This window comes from Cydia fagiglandana, chromosome Z (genome assembly GCF_963556715.1).
Source record: "Cydia fagiglandana chromosome Z, ilCydFagi1.1, whole genome shotgun sequence".
NCBI lineage: Eukaryota > Metazoa > Arthropoda > Insecta > Lepidoptera > Tortricidae > Cydia > Cydia fagiglandana.
Genome location: NC_085959.1, coordinates 5,452,337 through 5,471,922, shown reverse-complemented (window position 1 = coordinate 5,471,922; position 19,586 = coordinate 5,452,337). Strand labels below are relative to the sequence as shown.

The window sequence follows — 19,586 nt, the reverse complement described above, 5'->3', positions numbered from 1 at the left end:
TCTTAGGGATGAGTTCGCCCTTGTACTATACATAAAATGTGTCATCGAGATGCGTAACAAAGGCGCGTTATCGGAGAGCGCACCTACACTGGTTTTTTGAGCGTTGGCGTAGCCCGCGCTCAGGTGCCAAATAGAATTTATACGACCCTTTTTAGGGTTCCGTACCCAAAGGGTAAAACGGGAACCTATTACTAAGACTCTGCTGTCCATCCGTCCGTCCTTCCGTCCGTCTGTCACCAGGCTGTATCTCACGAACCGTGATAGCTAGACAGTTGAAATTTTCACAGATGATGTATTTCTGTTGCCGCTATAACAACAAATACTAAAAAACAGAATAAAATAAAGATTTAAATGGGGCTCCCATACAACAAACGTGATTTTTGACCGAAGTTAAGCAACGTCGGGCGGGGTCAGTACTTGGATGGGTGACCGTTTTTTTTGCCTTTTTTTGCATTATGGTACGGAACCCTTCGGGCGCGAGTCCGACTCGCACTTGCCCGGTTTTATTTGCAGGTGCTGTTTGACTTAACAATAGGCAAAGGTTTAGCCGTTCGGGGCCAGCTACAAATCGAACAACTATACTGCCGCCCACACTGTTAACTTTACATCGGACCTTATGCCTTTTGTAATAAGGTCCATCTTTGTACAGTTAGGAGTGTTGCTGTTTGTACTATAATATTAGATGATAAAGATAAGAATGATTTTGTGCGTTGCGTAAGAATGACTATACTAATGTAATAAATAAAAACATTATAAGCACAAAATTACATCATCATCATCTAACATTATAGTAGGTAGGTATAGTTCGTAGGTTTCAAATAGAGCCCGCCTATCCTATTGTCTATTGTTAAGTAAAACCACTCGTGCCACGTGCCACAACCACCTGCATAAAAACCTGCGTACTTCGGTTACTGAGTGCCGGCGAGTCGAACACTACAGAACCAGTCTAAAATGTGTCATCGAGATGCGTAACAAAGGCGCATTATCGGAGAGCGCACCTACACTGGTTTTTTGAGCGTTGGACTAGCCCGCGCTCAGGTGCCAAATAGAATAAGTATGACCCTTTTTTGCAGGTAAGTAGCACGTGCCATTTTACTTAACAATAGACAATAGGATTAGCCGCCGGGCTCTGTTACAAACCTACGAACTATACATAGTACCCACAGCAACAAACCATATTGACATTTCATAAAAAGTACATTCGATTGGCTATGATTATGAAACTAGCCTATTACTGGCTATTACACCCAACGTCCCTAACGACGCATGAATTTTTCACAACAGAAAGGCCTTAATGGCTGAACAAACACTTCCAATAGACCGATGATTCAATTAATAGACCACTAACAACACTGAGTGCCCTTTGTTGAACCTTATGTCTTCTCAATAAGGACCACAATAAGCCAAATAATAAGTTTTTCACCACGCCATTCAGCGTATTATGGATAGCTTTATCCATCTTTATCCACGTGATAAAATAACTGTCACTGTTTAACACCGTGCCGGACACCGTTTTATCACGCTGTCACGTAGACAAGAACGACCATCATATCCGTACAGCTCGTATATTTGCCTGTCTATCAGTGAAACTGTGAGGCGTGCTAATGAAGATCGGCGTAATGTCAAATGGCAAAAAAGGCCTTTGTATTTGGGTGGATGGCAAATGGATTATTAAGTAAATTTTTACTTTATGGATTATCTCAGGTGATTTTCTCGGTTTCGGACCCTATTCTGTTAAACAAAAGGTATTGTTTTCTATATGCAGTGGTTACAATGCTCCCGACATAAGTAACGGGAACAAGTCCGTTTAAAAAGCAAATTTACCGTTATAATTATAAGGCTCAAATTCATGAAACAGCCCATTCGGAGATAACACGTTTTGTTATTGATACACCCTGATTGTTCTCTGAACGAGCTGTCATATGAATTTGAACCTTAATTTAATACTATAACGATAGTTGCTTTTTAGACGACGTGGTTGCATTGGCACGTGCTGGCACGTCTTAAAAGAAACAAAGGCTTTTGTTTAACGGATTAACACCCGAGCCCGAAAAACTCATTGGCCATAATTCATATCTGCATTTTGTGTTGCTAAAAGAAAGATAGCTATGTTTGATAAAAATTGATCCAGCAGTTCGAAGAGTATCATCTCTTTTCCAATATTATGTAAGGAATTTTTACCAAAAAAATTGTTTTTTTGGCATAGGAGCGTTATTAATTGTTTAATTTACTAGTTACTCGTACTTACCTATATTTATATATGTATTTAATACTTTGACTTTATTGTTATTTATGGCATGTTGATTAAAAAACTTATAAAAGTTACTGTTACCTATATAGAAGGAGCACAAAAATACTTCCATATTTATTTATATAAGTACCTACGAAGAAATCTGTACTATTTGATTAATTTTCGCATTCCATTCATCTCGTTTGTCTCTTTCTCTTTCGGGGAGCACGTTAGCACGTGCACATTTCTCGCGCCGGTGCGACTAAAGGCAACTTGTACAGTCGCCATCAGATATATCGGAGCGGCCAAGGTGTTCACAATATCTGAACGCGCACTCTAATGCCTTGACAATAGAGGCGTGCTCAGATATTTGTGAACAACTTGGCCGTTCCGATATATCTGTTGGCGACTGTAAAATTCGTCACAAGGTAAGCGCTTCAATTTTGGAACGCTTATAACATGGTATCATAGCGTAGTAGCCAATGGAAACAAACTCAGCTATTACAGTAATGTTTCTTTTGCACGGTTAATCGAATAAAAATTACCGTACGATAGATTACGGAAAATGTCTTGGACTAACACGCCATGTTTGTTCTCTATTGGACTCATTTATTCAAAAATTTCCTGTTCTTTTCCAGTATTGCTTGAGCTTTGAGCTCCAGGTTTCTTAAGTAATTTCATACTGTTTGTAAGAAATAGATAAAGTAACACTTTAAGCTCTCGCATTTTGTACATACATAGACTGGTTTTGTAGCGCTCGACTCGCTGACACTCAGTAACCGTAGTAGTGACAGGCGTGGCTCACTCCGCGATTTCGTCGCTTTGCTACAGATAGCTAACACTCCATCCGTTCGACCCCAATTTTGGGGTTTGCCATAAGCCGCGCGTGGCGCTGTCGCCACCTAGCGGCCATATCTGTGCTGATCGTGACAGACGCGTTTTGTTAGAGAGTGAGTCTTCTGTACCTGTTCTGTATTCTGTGGTAGTGGCAAATTGTTTGTCCATTTGTTAATTTTGAATCTTATTGCAATTTCCATAGGAGTTGTAATGCAATAACCAGGTAAAGTGACCGATGCAGGTTCCTGAGCCGTTTTACTTATCAATGGACAAAGGTGTTGTAACTTGTAGGTAGGAGTATTAGGGTTGTGTCCTCTTGTTTCAATAAATCAGTTGTTGTTAAGGACTCATGGTGTTTCATTGAATGGTACATGGTGGCAGCGGTGGGATGTTCGGGGCCAGCTACAAATCGAACAACTATACCTACAGTAACATACCATACCATATTGACGTTTCATGAAATTTTCATTCGATTGGTTATGAAACTAGCTTATTATATTACACCCAACGTTGAATTTTTTCAACAAAAAGATTATAACAAGTTTCATACTAAGTAAGATTTTGTTTTAACTTTGGCGCATCTGTCACCATTAAACTAATTAAAACTTTTAACCGTTTTAACTGACAAAATGTGATAAATGTAAGATAAATTTGACAAGATGAATGACACTGGGGTGATAAATGATATGACAGATAATGCGGGTAAAGTAATATAAGGCGGAGAAAGAGTTGAAATTAACGAATGCAAATCGGTTATTTTTTGTATGGAAATAACCGCGGTTTCGGTTAAAAACCGACTATTTCCATACAAAAAATAACCGATTTGCATTCCCTAGTTGAAATCCTAATAATAAATGTAGAACGGTCTCATAGCGAAGAGTCTCGACTAGCAATGCACGCATGAGAACTTTCCAAAGTTGCGAAACTTTCCACATGAGAAATTCTCGGTAACTTCTGAGAATGTTCTCGGGAACGAGAATTTATTTATATATCGTAGTTTTATACCATGAATATTCACGATAGTTTAGGTGTAGTCCTTACCCCCAGAAAATTCCGACTTCGCCCGGCCAAACGGTCAGACTTAGGTGGGGGGTGCTCGACCAAATGTCATAGAGGGACCCTGGCAGTTTATGACGAAGCCATTTTTTTCAATATGGCCGACTTTTTTTTTAAACTTTTATAATTTTGTCCTAGCGCGCTGAAATTTTGGTCACAGAATCTCGGGGTCCCCTAGATACCTATAAAACTTTTTTTTTTAGAAAAATGCTACAATTGCGGGAAAACTGGCCACTTTTATTTTGTATAGCAACTTTTAAACGGTGCGTGATAGGTGGGGGGTGCTCGACCAAATGTCATAGAGGGCCCCGAGACAAAACAAACTGCATTAAAAAAAAATCAAAAAGCCCACTTTTTTTTTTAATTTTTTAAAATTGGTCCGAGCGCGCTGAGATTTGGCATGGCGGGAGATAGAGGCCTCTAGATTCTAATGAAACAAAAAGAATTTTTTGGAAAAAAATGTCAAAAGTCGAAATGTTCTCTGATATACAGTGAGAATTTAAGCAACTTATTGGTAAATTTATCACATCAACAAAATAGCTAACTGTAATAGACAATAATATATGCATAATAACATTTAGTTTTAAGTTATGCCTATTTAAACTTTATTTCAAGTATATTCTCTTGTTTAAACAATAATTTCCAAGTTGCAGGAATGTTCTGAGAACATTCTCGAGAACGTTTCCGCTTTTTGGGAATGTTCTGCAATTTGTACATTGCTAGTCTCGACCAACACCTAGAGAGACTCTCGCTGGGTGGCTGGATCAAGGGTCAGATGCAGAAGGCGGTAATTTTGGACACGGCGCGGATAGTCCGCCGGTTCCTCTCTCTGCGGCCCTAATAGTCTGTAGGAAGGAATCCGGCCTGTTTTGAAAAAAGTCGTCGACATCTCTTCTAAATACCTAAAACTGGTATGGATGTGTTCGTCGTGATCTCTAGAATACGAATTGACCGGTTTTAGTTTATGGAGGGGGGGACGTAACGAATAAAAAAAAGATGGCGGCCGACCATCATTGATATTTGTTCACATCTTGAGTCCTATGGGACCGATCGGTTCGTGTGAGGTGTCTTTTGAAAGAGTATTAAACGTGCTATTATTGTTTCATAATGACCGTAGTCATAACTGTAGCCGTTTACAAAATATTTTATAATATTTGATTTTTTACCGTGCATGGATGGCATAAGTACTGCATAAATATGCGTCTAACTTAATAAATTACAACTATACCGCAATTATTTTATTACAAAATATACGAGACATTTCATTAGCTTACCAAAAACATAAGTTTTATTGGTGTATGATATTATATAACCAAGTAATAACGAATTTTGTTCAGCATGGGTCACTACACAGCGTCACGTAAATGGCGGGCGACCGACGTCAACTTTTCATTATTTCTCGGGTTCTAATTTATTGATCAATTGGTGATAGATACCATTTGAAAGAATATTAAACGTACTATTATTGGTTTTCAATAACTGTAGTCATAACTTAGTCATTTTTAAAATAATTGAAAACATATAATTTTTTACCGTGCATGCATATGAGTACTACTAAAACATGCTTCTAACTCAATAAATTATAACTTTACCGCAATTAATGTTATTACAAAATATACGAGACATTTCATAAGCTTTCCAAAAACATAAGTTTTATTGGTGTATGATATTATATGACCAAGTAATAATGAATTTTGTCCAGCATGGGTCACTGCGCACTGTCATATAAATCCCAACAGACAATTAGGCGACACTTAGCACCTATTTTCTTACCTAAATACATAGCCTGGCTAGATATATACAATAGCTACATATTTAGTCTTAGTTTACAGTTTACAGGCTCTGGTGACATAAAAGTGTTTAAAAGGTTCATCTAAAGATTTAAGATCTACAGTAGCTGTTTTGGGCGCTATAATGCATGTTAAGCTGCTAGTGTTATAGCTTATAGCTCAAAGTGAATTGAACAAGCTTAACAGCTATATGAGTAATAATCTGCAATTTGCACTTAAGGTTCTAAACGTGTGATAAAGTCTTCTACTTATAGCTTTTTATATCGCAATCGCTACTTAACTCTCTTGTATGACTTACAGTCGAATAGAGAAGTTATGAGTCGCTATTATAGATCTAAGATCACGTAGTTACAGACGAGCGTTATTTAATTACCGTAGCACTCTCTAATCTCATAACTGTCAATAGAGTCATACGTATAAGCTAAAACTACAATGCCAAACGCCAATGAATCAATAGATGAGCGAAAACTATAAATTAGACCGTAAAATAAAATAGTAAATAAATATAGATATTCTATTCAATAATGACTTGTTTTTATTTACTCGCCATTAGATTTTACTTCAAGTGATCGCATTGTGAGCTTACAAAAATGCAACGAAAGTAGATAGTGGCAAAGGAAAATAATGTGCAATTACCTTCTTGAATCCCTAATCGCCTATTACAAATGTTGACCATAAATGCTTATTTAACATCTAAAGCTGAAACTATCACCTATGTGGATCTACGCTGCTACTCAAATAGTAGTCACTTATTTTGCATCCTGGAGCGGAGCAAATATCCATTTAAAACGCCACAAGCCTCAGATCTCAAGGCAATTTTAAATTATTAACTACGGAGTGGGTTTGAAAACGTTTTACGTGTAGAAGTGAGTCAAATAACAACACAGATATTAAGTACTTTATATGCAGTGGTCTTGCAATCATGAAAGCTACGAACTTAACGATGTTATAAACCTAGAACTGGGCTTTTGTCAAAACATACTTAAGTTTCCTGTGATAAAAGACAAAACAAACAAACCATCATTTTATATCGATATTTTATAACATACCCTCACATTTTGGATACCTACATTATAAAATGTACTGTCTAACAATAATAGAATGCTGCTGGTAGACCTACAAGCAAACACACGGCGCGGCGAGCGCCTTCTACCAGGCGCTCGCCGCGCCGTGTGTTTGCTTGCTTGCTTGGCGAAATTGGTCCTGGCATACATATATGTTTATAGTTGTACGGTAACTAAACAATATTTTTGGAAATTTAATCAATAGTTTGTTGATTTTATCCCAAAAATTTCTCACTATATTAACTACATTATCTCTTTCTCAAATTATTTCAGCCACTAAGCAAACCTCTTAAGTAAAAATTAAACATCATATTTAATATTTTTTTAAATGGTTAATTTTGGGCCTGAGATTTCAAACAATCAAGTATTCACAGAAAATTAATATGCTTGCACATGGTATCCACAAAGTATTAGAAAAATAGAACCGGAAATATAATGAAAACTCAACGATGGCCGGGCGGTATTTACGTGACGGTGCACAGTATCTTTGCTGAACAATTAATGATTACATAGTTATACAACATTGTACAGCAATAAAAAATATATTTTTGGATAGCTAATAAAATTTCACGTATTTTTTGAAAACATTTATTGCGGTGATGTTATAATCTATTGAGTTAGAAGCATGTTTTACCAGTACTTGGTCCATGCACGGTAAAAATCATATATTTTCAGTTATTTTGTAAATGACTACAGTTATGACTACGGTTATTAGAAATCAATTATAGTACGTTTAATATTCTTTCTAAAGGTATCCATCACCAATTGATCAGTAAAATATAACCCGAGAAATAATGAACAGCTGAGGTCGGTCGCCCGCCATTTACGTGACAGCGTTTAGTGACCCATGCTGAACAAAATTCGTAATTACTTGGTTATATAATATCATACACCAATAAAACTTATATTTTTGGAAAGCTAATTAAATTTTACGTACATTTTGTAGGAATATTATTGGTGTAAAGTTATAATTTATTGAGTTAGACGCATATTTTATCAGTACTTATGCCATCCATGCACGGTAAAAAAATCATATATTTTAAAATACTTTGTACATTACTAAAGTTATGACTACAGTTATTAGAAACCAATTATAGTACGTTTCATAACCTTTCAAATAGTACCTATCACTAATTGATCAATAAATTAGAACCCGAAAAATAATGAAAAGTTGACGTCGGTCGCCCGCCATTTACGTGACGCTGCGTAGTGACCCGTGCTGAACAAAATTCGTAATTACTTGGTTATATAAGATCATACACTAATAAAACTTATATTTTTGGAAAGCTAATGAAATTTCTCGTATATTTTGTAATAACATTAATTGCGGTAAAGTTATAATTTATTGAATTAGACGCATGTTTTGTCAGTACTAATGCCATCCATGCAAGGTGAAAATTCGTATATTTAATTTTTTTTTTGTAAACGACTTCAGTTATGACTACAGTTATTATGAAACAATAATAGCACGTTCAATACTCTTTCAAAAGACACCTCACACGAACCGATAGGTCCCATAGGACTCAAGATGTGAACAAATATCAATGCTGGTCGGCCGCCCACTTTCCCCCCCTTTTTTTCGTTACGTCCCCCCCTCCATAAACTAAAACCGGTCAATTCGTATTCTAGAGACCACGAGGAACACATCCATACCAGTTTTAGGTATTTAGAAGAGATGTCGACGAAAATCGTGAAGGAGAGGACTTGTGTTTAATTTGCCTATAGACTATAACCACCGGCAGCTTGGGCCCTGCCCCGCTGCTGGCGGCACCCTAGGTTAGGTTTTTTATAATGTGTTTATACTTATTTTTTGTTGTTTTTTATGTGTTTTTGTATTTTACTTTTATATTCATGTTATAAATGACCTAGCCTCAGAAGAAAAATAAATAAAAGATGTTAAAAACATACAACCGACTTGATACCCTCCTCCTTTTGAGATTTGGAAGTTGGTAAAAAACTAGTGTAAAATAGTGTACGAGGCTATTGAGTAGAAGCTGACCATACAATATATATATCGGATGACAATGCAATATTATGGTACCATCGAGCTGATCTAATGATGGAGATATCAGGAGGTGGCCATAGGAACTCTGTGATACCTAATAGTTAAAGCAACGCAACCTAATTTTTTTTGGGATTTTTTGAATTGTCTCGTTGAGTATTAGTTGCCTGTGGAAAGAAACGTACAGTCAGCGATAAAAGCCTGTACAAAAACAGATTTTTTGCCTAAAAATATTATTTCATAGTTGGGTAACTATTTTACAATAAACAAAGTAATAAATACTAAAAATCATTTCCGCACATAAAACTCCAGGGTATGGTAAAGACGCTATGGTGACCTAGCGATCATCACCGCTAACCTCCCACGTCATGACTTGTCACTATGTCAAGTGAAATAGACCCCAAAGCCATACAAACATAGTAGAAATGACATGACCAATGCCCTTTGCGTGTTTTTTAACGTAGCCACGCTTCGTCCCATACTTGAATAATATATCAAATGAACGTATCATCAAATAAATTAAACAGTAATAGGTAAGACAGTTATATCGCCGTCTTTAAATGGCCAGGGAGTAATGATTACATGGAGAGTATTAACCCCCGTTTAACGCAAAGTGTTAGAACGCAATTGTAGATGGCTCTGGTGTAGATTTTCGCAAACAATCTTTGTGCTTATTGATAGCTAATGTCGAATGGACTGTATTACTTATGAGATGATGGAAACACGTTTTATAATTAATGGTTTTAATTGATAAATAAAGCACAATAAAGATGTTATTATTACAACGGTGACAGGCAGACTGATTAACAATAATATTGAATCATAATTCGAAAGGTTTTACAAAATAATATATGTTCCAAAGAGGTCGCGCGCCAGCCAGTCGCCAACACGTATTATAACTGATACCTTAACGGTATACTTTAGCTTTAGAAATTATTATTTTGCGTAAAACGACAAACCTTCAAGAGCGTAGTCGGGTCAATTTCACCAAACGAGCATTTTTGTCTAATTCCCATGGAATTTTGAAATACCAACATTTCACAAAAAAAAATATGCTGAGAATTTGATAAAAAATATAATAAATATTAATTTTCTTATGGGATAAAAATATTCATAAAACTATAAAAGTTATTTAAATTTAAAATTTTGGTCAGGGCACGGGAATTAGTGTGTCCATGGAAATTAGATTTTACTAGGACGGAAATTAGAACACGGCACGGGAATTGTTTTCTTAACTTATTTTGGTACTTAAAACTATTATTTATATATATTTTAATCTACAATAATATACTGCAACCATACTGAAGTGGCATCGGACATATTTACCTTCTTTAATTTTAGTTTCGAACGACAAATCTACGAAAGTATGTTATACTAAAAACTACGTATTTGAATAATCCTTTCCTTTATTTTAATGGCAACTAATCTCTCTTTCTTAGTAAAATGTAGATATTTCAAAACAATACTTTGAGTAGTTTCGTAAACTTGTCCCCCTTTACATACAAAACTATTCATTAAAAAGTGTCATTATGTATCTGCATGCAGATAGGTACAAGGTGTATGATCTGGTATATGGTCTTATAGGAAATGATACTAAGAAATAAATAGGGGCACAGTGAGAAGAAGTTATTGTGTAAGTTAATCTGAATAAATCGAATATGCTGATTTCATAAATTAATAACCCAAAAAATTGTTTGAACACATATGAGGTAAGGTGGGGTAAGACTATCACCGGGGTAAGTCTATCACTTGTATGGAATCCTCATACTGTTAGTCTTGCCCTGATCAAAATAAACTAAGTTAGTCTTACCCCGCCTTACTTTACACATAGGTATACGGGGTGTCCCTGCCCTGCGGGAAAATCTTCAAAGTGTAGGTTGGTTAAGTAATTTCTCAAAAATATCATAATCTTCCTAAAAAAAACTTGCTTACAAAATACCCCCTGGCACTGACTAAAATAACCGACTTGGTTTCACATTACATCCCAAAACTTTTTTGTAGTAGAGTAGAAGAACTGCGTTGCGAGATTTGCATCTTTTTACATGAATTCTTTTTGATAGGATCCCATCTCTTTTTGTAGGCTGTCCTTCTTTTCGGGTAATCATACCCATACCATACTGATACTATGTATATACATATCATAATACATCTTTATTCATACTCACATCGTCCATCGTAGTGTACCTTTATTTTCCCTACTAATTGTAAGAACTAAAAGGTAACGTTGTTATCGCATATATTTCTATAGGATTACAAACTTAATTATGCAGTTATCTTTAGAACGTGACTAATATTGCAGTATTATTAGATTTTTATTGGCTTAAAAAGCTAAAACCTAATTACGTTTCTAATTTGGAACTTGTGGGTATGCTAGAAGTACCTTAAAATAATATCGATTGAGAGTGATTGTGCCAGTGACAAAACTAAGGGATTTTAAAGTGTATTAATTCTTAGACTACATGCTCAAATTAAATGTTATTTAGATAAAATGTTATTGAGATTTGATGGCACGGCCTTGCCACTTTGTTTTGCTCGACTTGGCGGCGGCACTGCCGTGCCCCCAGATCCTTTGTCCTTCTTCAGGCCTCAAACTATCTCCATGCCAAATATGTATTATCAAGATGATATTGTTTTAGCGGCTTAAGCGTGACAAGATAACAGACAGACAGACAGAGATACTTTCGCATTTATAATATAGTAAGAATAGGATATATTTAATTTTTCTTGTACCTATTAGAAAAGCTAATTTATAACAACTAATCTATTAAATGAGCAATTCTTGTATATATTTCGGGGATCTCGGAAACAGCTCTAACGATTTCGATGAAATTTGATCATACATATATGGGCGTTTTCTGGGATGAAAAATCGATCTAGCTAGGTGTCTCTGGGAAAACGCGCATTTTTGAGTTTTTAGGTAGGTATATGTTTTCCGAGCAAAGCTCGGTCTCCCAGATAAATAAACTTTATACGGCTTACGCTGTCAGCTGTCAAATTTACAAAAAAAAAACATTGTAAATTTGATTAATTTTGTTTCATGTAACCTTAGGTACGGGTATTATAATATGTAATAATTCCAAAAATAGTTTTATGTCTATATAATATTTTAATGTTATAATATGATCAATGAATAAGGTAAGGTGGCGCAAGACTCACAGTACGAGGATTCCATACAAGTGATAGTCTTACCCCAGTGTCGTCTTACCCCACCTTACCTTACGTATTAAAATTGCCCGGGTTATTCGGGTCCACCCTGTAAGTATGTACTATAATACTTATACTAAAAAACCGTTCATATATTTTTGTGCATTCTTTGAGATTTCCTTAAATGTAAAATAGAAAGATATACGTCATATTATTATTACATATAATATATATTCAATGCCAATATATATATATGTAATAATAATATGACGTAAACATTGCCAATTAACTTACAGTGCCCCCAATTAAAAATTTGTTGACAATAAATGTAATACTTTCTAATTCCCGTGCCACTTAATCAGCTGTTTTAGGTAAATATTCCATGGGAATTAGGGCACGGAAATTAGAATTCGTAATAAAAAAATTCGCCAAAAATTTAAATCGTGTTTAACCAAACTGTTATGTTATCGCTTACATAAAGATACATAAAGGGCTCCTAAATATGATAATTGTTATTGAAAAGCTATGTGGGAAATAAAATTTATAAGGGGCATCGAAATTAGAAAAAAATTGTCGCCCACCCGGATTCCGAAATACTCATGCGATTTGCTCGAACACGCCGCGGCTTGACGTACATCCGCTTGCTTTGAGAAACAGCCGAATACTGCCAGTACAGGTGAGGCGGGACACGAGGCGGTTCAGATACAGACGTCGGCTGTCAGAGCCCTTTGAGTTTTGCCGACGAAATTTTACTCGCGCGCTCGGACAAAATTTAAACTTCGATCACGAGTTATTTACCACAATGAAGTTAATAGTGTATGTGCTCAGTGATAGTAAATATCATCTAGTTTAAGTATTTGACACTAAATTAGTGATACTAATGTAGAATTTTTCGTAGGATTTTTCCTTATGCTCAAAAGTAGATTCCGGACAGGGCACGGGAGTAGTAATTTGAGCCTTTAGGTATTTTTAAGTGTACTCTAAAAACCAATTAATCAGTGAATTCATATGGAACCCGGTGTGAAAGTGTGGCTTCTTTATGTAAAAAAAAAATGGTAAGTATTATCTGATGCTAACCCGCGATTTTCATCACGGACAGAAAAAAAATCGTGTTCAGAAATTGACCCAGTCCCATCTTAAATGGGAAAAATGTTGCCTAGTATTCGGCCGAATACCGAATATCTGTTGCACCTACCTAAAAAGAAAAATTACACAAAAAGATAACCAAAAACTAGGTATATTTCATATTTAAAATGTATTCTTGGAAAGAAACTAAATATAAAGGCACGTTTTTGAGCATTTGTTGATTACAACATTTTTTTTTTATCATGGGACTTATTTATAACTACATTCATTAATTCTGTTAGAGATAAAAATATATCTAAGCAAACGTTGTGCTTTGTTGGCGAACAGATTTCATAATATGTAATTCTCAAAATGTTCGCTCGTCATGCCGAATATTCGGTATTCGGCCGAGAGTGGAGCCGAATATTCGGTATTCGGCCAAATTCACTATTCGGGGCATCTCGAATAAAAACTATCGTATGTCCTTCCCGGAGCCTCAAATAATCTCCACAACAAATTTTATTAAATTTTGAAACGAATAATAAGGAAATGTGTTTAACCCCGTAACGCCCACCAAACCCCACCATATTTGTAGGAATACACTACAGCGCCACCTATAGGTAACAATGATGGCCGGAGTTGTCAGTCTAACATTTACTAGCCTCTGCTGTATCGTTGTTCCGCCATCTTTAAGCACAAGTTTAAAAACGGTGGTTAACGTTCTACGGTTAATTAATGAAAATTGGAGCAAATTAGTAAAATTGGTTGAACATTGAAGTTTGTAAGTTTTTCAGTTCTTGTACTTCTTGTAATTTGGTTTTAAAACGTAAAGTTAATAAGTGTAAGAGCGTTTTCATATTGTCTGATCCGATGTCGGATGTAGAGGTGGGATCAGATGGTTCACTCGAATGAATGTTCACTTGAATGATGATTCGTTTTTCTTTCATTGCATGTTCACACGGAGTTTTCATTTCCTTTCACAATGGCGTCGAATAAAGTTGTGCGTCTTGGATTAATTTTTATTTGTGATCATTTATTAAAGGGTGGTATTTAACTGTTCACCAGGTATAGTAAAATTTAACATCAATAAAATAATTTTAGCACAAAAAATAATAAATGATGATGATAGCCGAATAAATTTCAAAATTTTACCGCAGTACCGGTTCCTGGTGATTGTTTTGGAACTCTGGAATATTTACAGAGTAGGTACCTACCTACAAATATTATATCCTGTTTTTTCTAAGAAGTCTAGGTACTACCTACTACCCACAGGATTCGAGAAAATATGCTAAATCGGTATGAACAATCACTCTGTGTTCACATTGTTCATTTTTTGTTCATTCGGAGTGCGAGTGAAAGATGCCGAATGAAAATATCCAACAACGTTGGATAATTTCACTAATCAATTCATTTTTCACTTTTGGTTCATTTTGTGTTCACACGTGTCACTTTGAGTGAAAGATGAATAATGAAACACGAAAATGAACACAAAATGAACCGTCTGATTTCACCTTATCCTACATCCCCGAAGTCAGGCTATGGGGGCGCGCCCGGGCGCCGTCTTTATAGCTCCTCTACATGATGGGCCAACGCCGGCCACTCCAAGGGACGCATTTATGCGTTAGAGGGAGCAAGTGATGTTGCTATCTCATTCTACCGCATAGCTGCGTCCCTTGGAGCGGCCGGCGTTGGCCCATCGTGTAGAGGCGGTCACTTTGTTTAGTGCATGCATATCCATAATTATCTGTACAAACTGTGATTTCTATTACAGAGCCGGATACTGGAAGATGCGTCACTGATGTGTAACTCCTGGTCTCCGAGACACAATGTAAGTAGTAGTAGCAGAACCTAGTAGTAGTTACTAGTAAAATAAAATACAATAAGTAAGAAGTACAAAGGCGAACTTATCTCTTTGAGGGATCTCAAAGTCTCAAGCCTATTTTTATTCATTACAAATCAGACACGGCCCGAATTTTATTTTGTTGTTTATTTTTCTATTCGGTACATTATGTAATTTTTCCATTAAGTTACGAAAATAATATACGTTTTCGCATCCCGTATTAAGCAGATTTTTTAGGACGAACGGTAAAATTGCGATAGGCCCAATACCCAATATTCCAAAATGAGTTCCAAAATGAATGAATACAATGAACTCTAAATTCCTAAGGCATTATTGGCATGAAATGGTTTAAAATATTATGATTATAGTTCGTTTTTAGGATTCCGTACCCAAAGGGTAAAACGGGACCCTATTACTAAGACTTCGCTGTCCGTCCGTCACCAGGCTGTATCTCACGAACCGTGGTAGCTAGACAGTTGAAATTTTCACAGATGATGTATTTCTGTTGCCGCTATAACAACAAATACATACTAAAAACAGAATAAAATAAAGATTTAAATGGGGCTCCCATACAACAAACGTGATTTATGACCAAAGTTAAGCAACGTCGGGAGTGGTCAGTACTTGGATGGGTGACCGTTTTTTTTTTGACCATTTTATTCTGTTTTTAGTATTTGTTGTTATAGCGGCAACAGAAATACATCATCTGTGAAAATTTCAACTGTCTAGCTATCACGGTTCGTGAGATACAGCCTGGTGACAGACGGACGGACGGACAGCGAAGTCTTAGTAATAGGGTCCCGTTTTACCCTTTGGGTACGGAACCCTAAAAACACGATTCGAATTTCGAATATAACGGCCAAATTAATATCGTCATCGTGTTTGACATCGGCAAATGAAGCTAAAGTGCATTGCAGAGTGGACAGTGGCAAAATGAACCCTGTCCCGTTATAATTAAAGTTTAAATTGAACTTAATAATTGGTGACGTCTACATGCCTATTTGTATAAATTATCGTGTTCCATATGTAACTGAACAGTGTTTTATTTTGAACTTTAGTCTGTGAGTGTTAGAGTTTAAAATCGTTATAAGTATTTAAAGTTATATGGATTGAAAATGTTTTAATTATGACGAAATTTGAGTGTTAAAATAGTTTAAGCGTAATAATTAAATTGTATTTTAAGGCAGACTTTCAATATTATAGTGATACTGAAATAAGATTCGATTCTCTACAATTAAATGCCTGACGAGCTCCATTCGACATGTTTTAATCATTGTTTTCATTATAGCTGATCGTGATAAAAAACCGGACAATTGCTAGTCAGACTCGCCCGCCGAGGGTTCAGTACTTTTTAGTATTTGTTGTTACAGAGACAACAGAAATACATCATCTGTGAAAATTTCAACTGTCTCGTCGGCCGATGGTCAGGCCGAAAATCCGGTATCCGGTATCCGGCCAAACAACTATCCGTTGCATCTGTAATATATTGTCAAGGCGTTAGAGTGCGTGTTCAGATATTGTGAACACCCCGGCCGCTCCGATAGATCTGACGGCGACTGTACATAGCGATTGACATATCACGACACGGCTGTTTCCAATTAACTTCGCGGCGATGGGTTTTTGTATGAAATGTCAGTGTCTTATGTACCACACAAGTTTTTAGGGTTCCGTAGCCGAAGGGTAAAAACGGGACCCTATTACTAAGACTCCGCTGTGCGTCCGTCTGTCTGTCTGTCACCAGGCTATTAACTCGTGAACGGAATAGCTAGACAGTTGAAATTTTAACAGATGATGTATTTTTGTTGCCGCTATAACAACAAATACTAAAAACAAAATAAAATAAATATTAATTTTTTGCCGTTTTTTACCCGACTACGGCAACGCAAAAGGAGGGTTATGATTTTGACCGGTATGTATGTGGGTATGTATGTATGTATGTATGTTCATCTGTTCCCTCATAACTTCTAAAGTACTTATTATAATTTAATAAACGATGTGTCATTCGAATCGTCTTAATCGTCCGCTGGTTATAGGCTATAAGGCGTCACAAAAAAATGAACACTGCGCCCTCTAGAGGTCATAAAGTCACGAACCAAAAAACTAAAATTAAGTAATGATGATGTGTTATACATCATTGGAAAGAGCTCAATTAGCACATTTCAAATATATAAATATTGTTAGCGTTTGCACCTGGCTTTGCTTGCATGCGCTAGATAAAACATTAAATTTTCGGTTAGGTGATTCGAACTATGAATCTACAAGCGCTCTGGATTCTATCCGTGTGTTACGCGACTACGGCGATACAAGAAGGTTTTTGCAAAAGAAATTTGGCCGCTATACATGGTGTTTTTTTTAATGTCCTGCAACATTTTATAACGTGAATAGGTATAGAAGTCCTGATCAGCCAAAATGTATGAAACAGTCAATTTTTTTACAAGATACGTACGCGTTCCAATGCCGGGCGCCTTCGGCGCCCACATACTAAAAGAGTCGGGCGTAGCCCGACATACGCGTTCCAAAGCCGGGCGCCTTCGGCGCCCTCATAATAAAAGAGTCAGGCGTAGCCCGACATACGCGTTCCAAAGCCGGGCGCCTTCGGCGCCCTCATACTAAAAGTGTCGGGCGTAGCCCGACGTACGCGTTCCAAAGCCGGGCGCCTTCGGCGCCCCGCCCTCATACTAAATGTGTCGGGCGGAGCCCGACGTACGCGTTGCAAAGTCGGGCGCCTTCGGCGCCCTCATACTAAAAGTGTCGGGCGTAGCCCGACGTACGCGTTGCAAAGCCGAGCACCTTCGGCGCCCCCTTACTAAAAGAGTCGGGCGAGCGTTCCAAAGCCGGGCGCCTTCGGCGCCCTCATACTAAAAGAGTCGGGCGGAGCCCGACGTACGCGTTGCAAAGTCGGGCGCCTTCGGCGCCCTCATACTAAAGTGTCGGGCGTAGCCCGACGTACGCGTTCCAAAGCCGAGCTCCTTCGGCGCCCTCATAATAAATGAGTCGGGCGGAGCTCGACGTACGCGTTGCGAAGCCGGGCGCCTTCGGCGCCCACATACTAAAAGTGTCGGGCGTAGCCCGACGTACGCGTTCCAAAGCCGGGCGCCTTCGGCGCCCACATACTAAAAGGGTCGGGCGGGGCCCGACGTACGCGTTGCAAAGTCGGGCGCCTTCGGCGCCCTCATACTAAAAGTGTCGGGCGTAGCCCGACGTACGCGTTCCAAAGCCGGGCGCCTTCGGCGCCCTCATACTAAAAGAGTCGGGCGTAGCCCGACATACGCGTTCCAAAGCCGGGCGCCTTCGGCGCCCCCATACTAAAAGAGTCGGGCGTAGCCCGACGTACGCGTTGCAAAGCCGGGCGCCTTCGGCGCCCATATACTAAAAGTGTCGGGCGTAGCCCGACGTACGCGTTCCAAAGCCGGGCGCCTTCGGCGCCCACATACTAAAAGGGTCGGGCGTAGCCCGACATACGCGTTCCAAAGCCGGGCGCCTTCGGCGCCCACATACTAAAAGGGTCGGGCGTAGCCCGACATACGCGTTCCAAAGCCGGGCGCCTTCAGCGCCCTCATACTAAAAGAGTCGGGCGTAGCCCGACATACGCGTTCCAAAGCCGGGCGCCTTCGGCGCCCTCATACTAAAAGAGTCGGGCGTAGCCCGACATACGCGTTCCAAAGCCGGGCGCCTTCGGCGCCCTCATACTAAAAGAGTCGAGCGTAACTAAAAGTGTCGGAGCCCGACGTACGCGTTCCAAAGCCGGGCGCCTTCGGCGCCCACATACTAAAAGGGTCGGGCGTAGCCCGACATACGCGTTCCAAAGCCGGGCGCCTTCGGCGCCCACATACTAAAAGGGTCGGGCGTAGCCCGACATACGCGTTCCAAAGCCGGGCGCCTTCAGCGCCCTCATACTAAAAGAGTCGGGCGTAGCCCGACATACGCGTTCCAAAGCCGGGCGCCTTCGGCGCCCTCATACTAAAAGAGTCGGGCGTAGCCCGACATACGCGTTCAAAAGCCGGGCGCCTTCGGCGCCCTCATATTACATGAATCGGGCGTAGCCCGACGTACGCGTTCCAAAGACGGCCGCCATCGGCGCCCTCATAGGCACTAAAGGAGTCGGGCGTAGCCCGATATAGGCGGCGCGCTCTGCGTGCATTTCTGTACTGAGGACGCCCTCGCAAAAGTAATATAAAGTGACTTCAAAAAGTTAGTAACGAAATCATGACCCCAAAATTAATTAAATAAAAAATAAGTTCAAAAACTAAAACCCGACTACTGCAAATCGCGCTCTAAAAAGTATGAAACAAGATAGAATTCTTATCTAAAATTATCAAGCAGGAAATATTATAAATGTTACCATTTTTTTTATATAAATTACAACGTAATATAATTTACTGATTTTTTTATATATTTACAGAGATTCAGAGGATAGCCGTGGTCGTATGCCTCATTACTTTTAAGTTTATAATCGTGGCATACGACCACGGCGATCCTCTGAATTTCTGTAAATATATAAAAAAATCAGTAAATTATATTACGTTGTATTTTTATATAAAAAAATGGTAACATTTAT

General features: G+C 38.3%; 1 protein-coding gene across 2 annotated transcripts in view; it reads left to right on the top strand.

Annotated features, from left to right (window-relative positions):
• Nucleotides 1-19,586, top strand: part of LOC134678748 (inhibitory POU protein) — a 97,379-nt gene that overhangs the window by 40,422 nt on the left and 37,371 nt on the right. For both annotated transcript variants that reach the window (XM_063537442.1, XM_063537441.1), the window contains exon 2: nt 14,960-15,016. In XM_063537442.1, the coding sequence (XP_063393512.1) occupies nt 14,960-15,016 (57 nt within the window). The remainder of the gene's footprint in view (nt 1-14,959; nt 15,017-19,586) is intronic.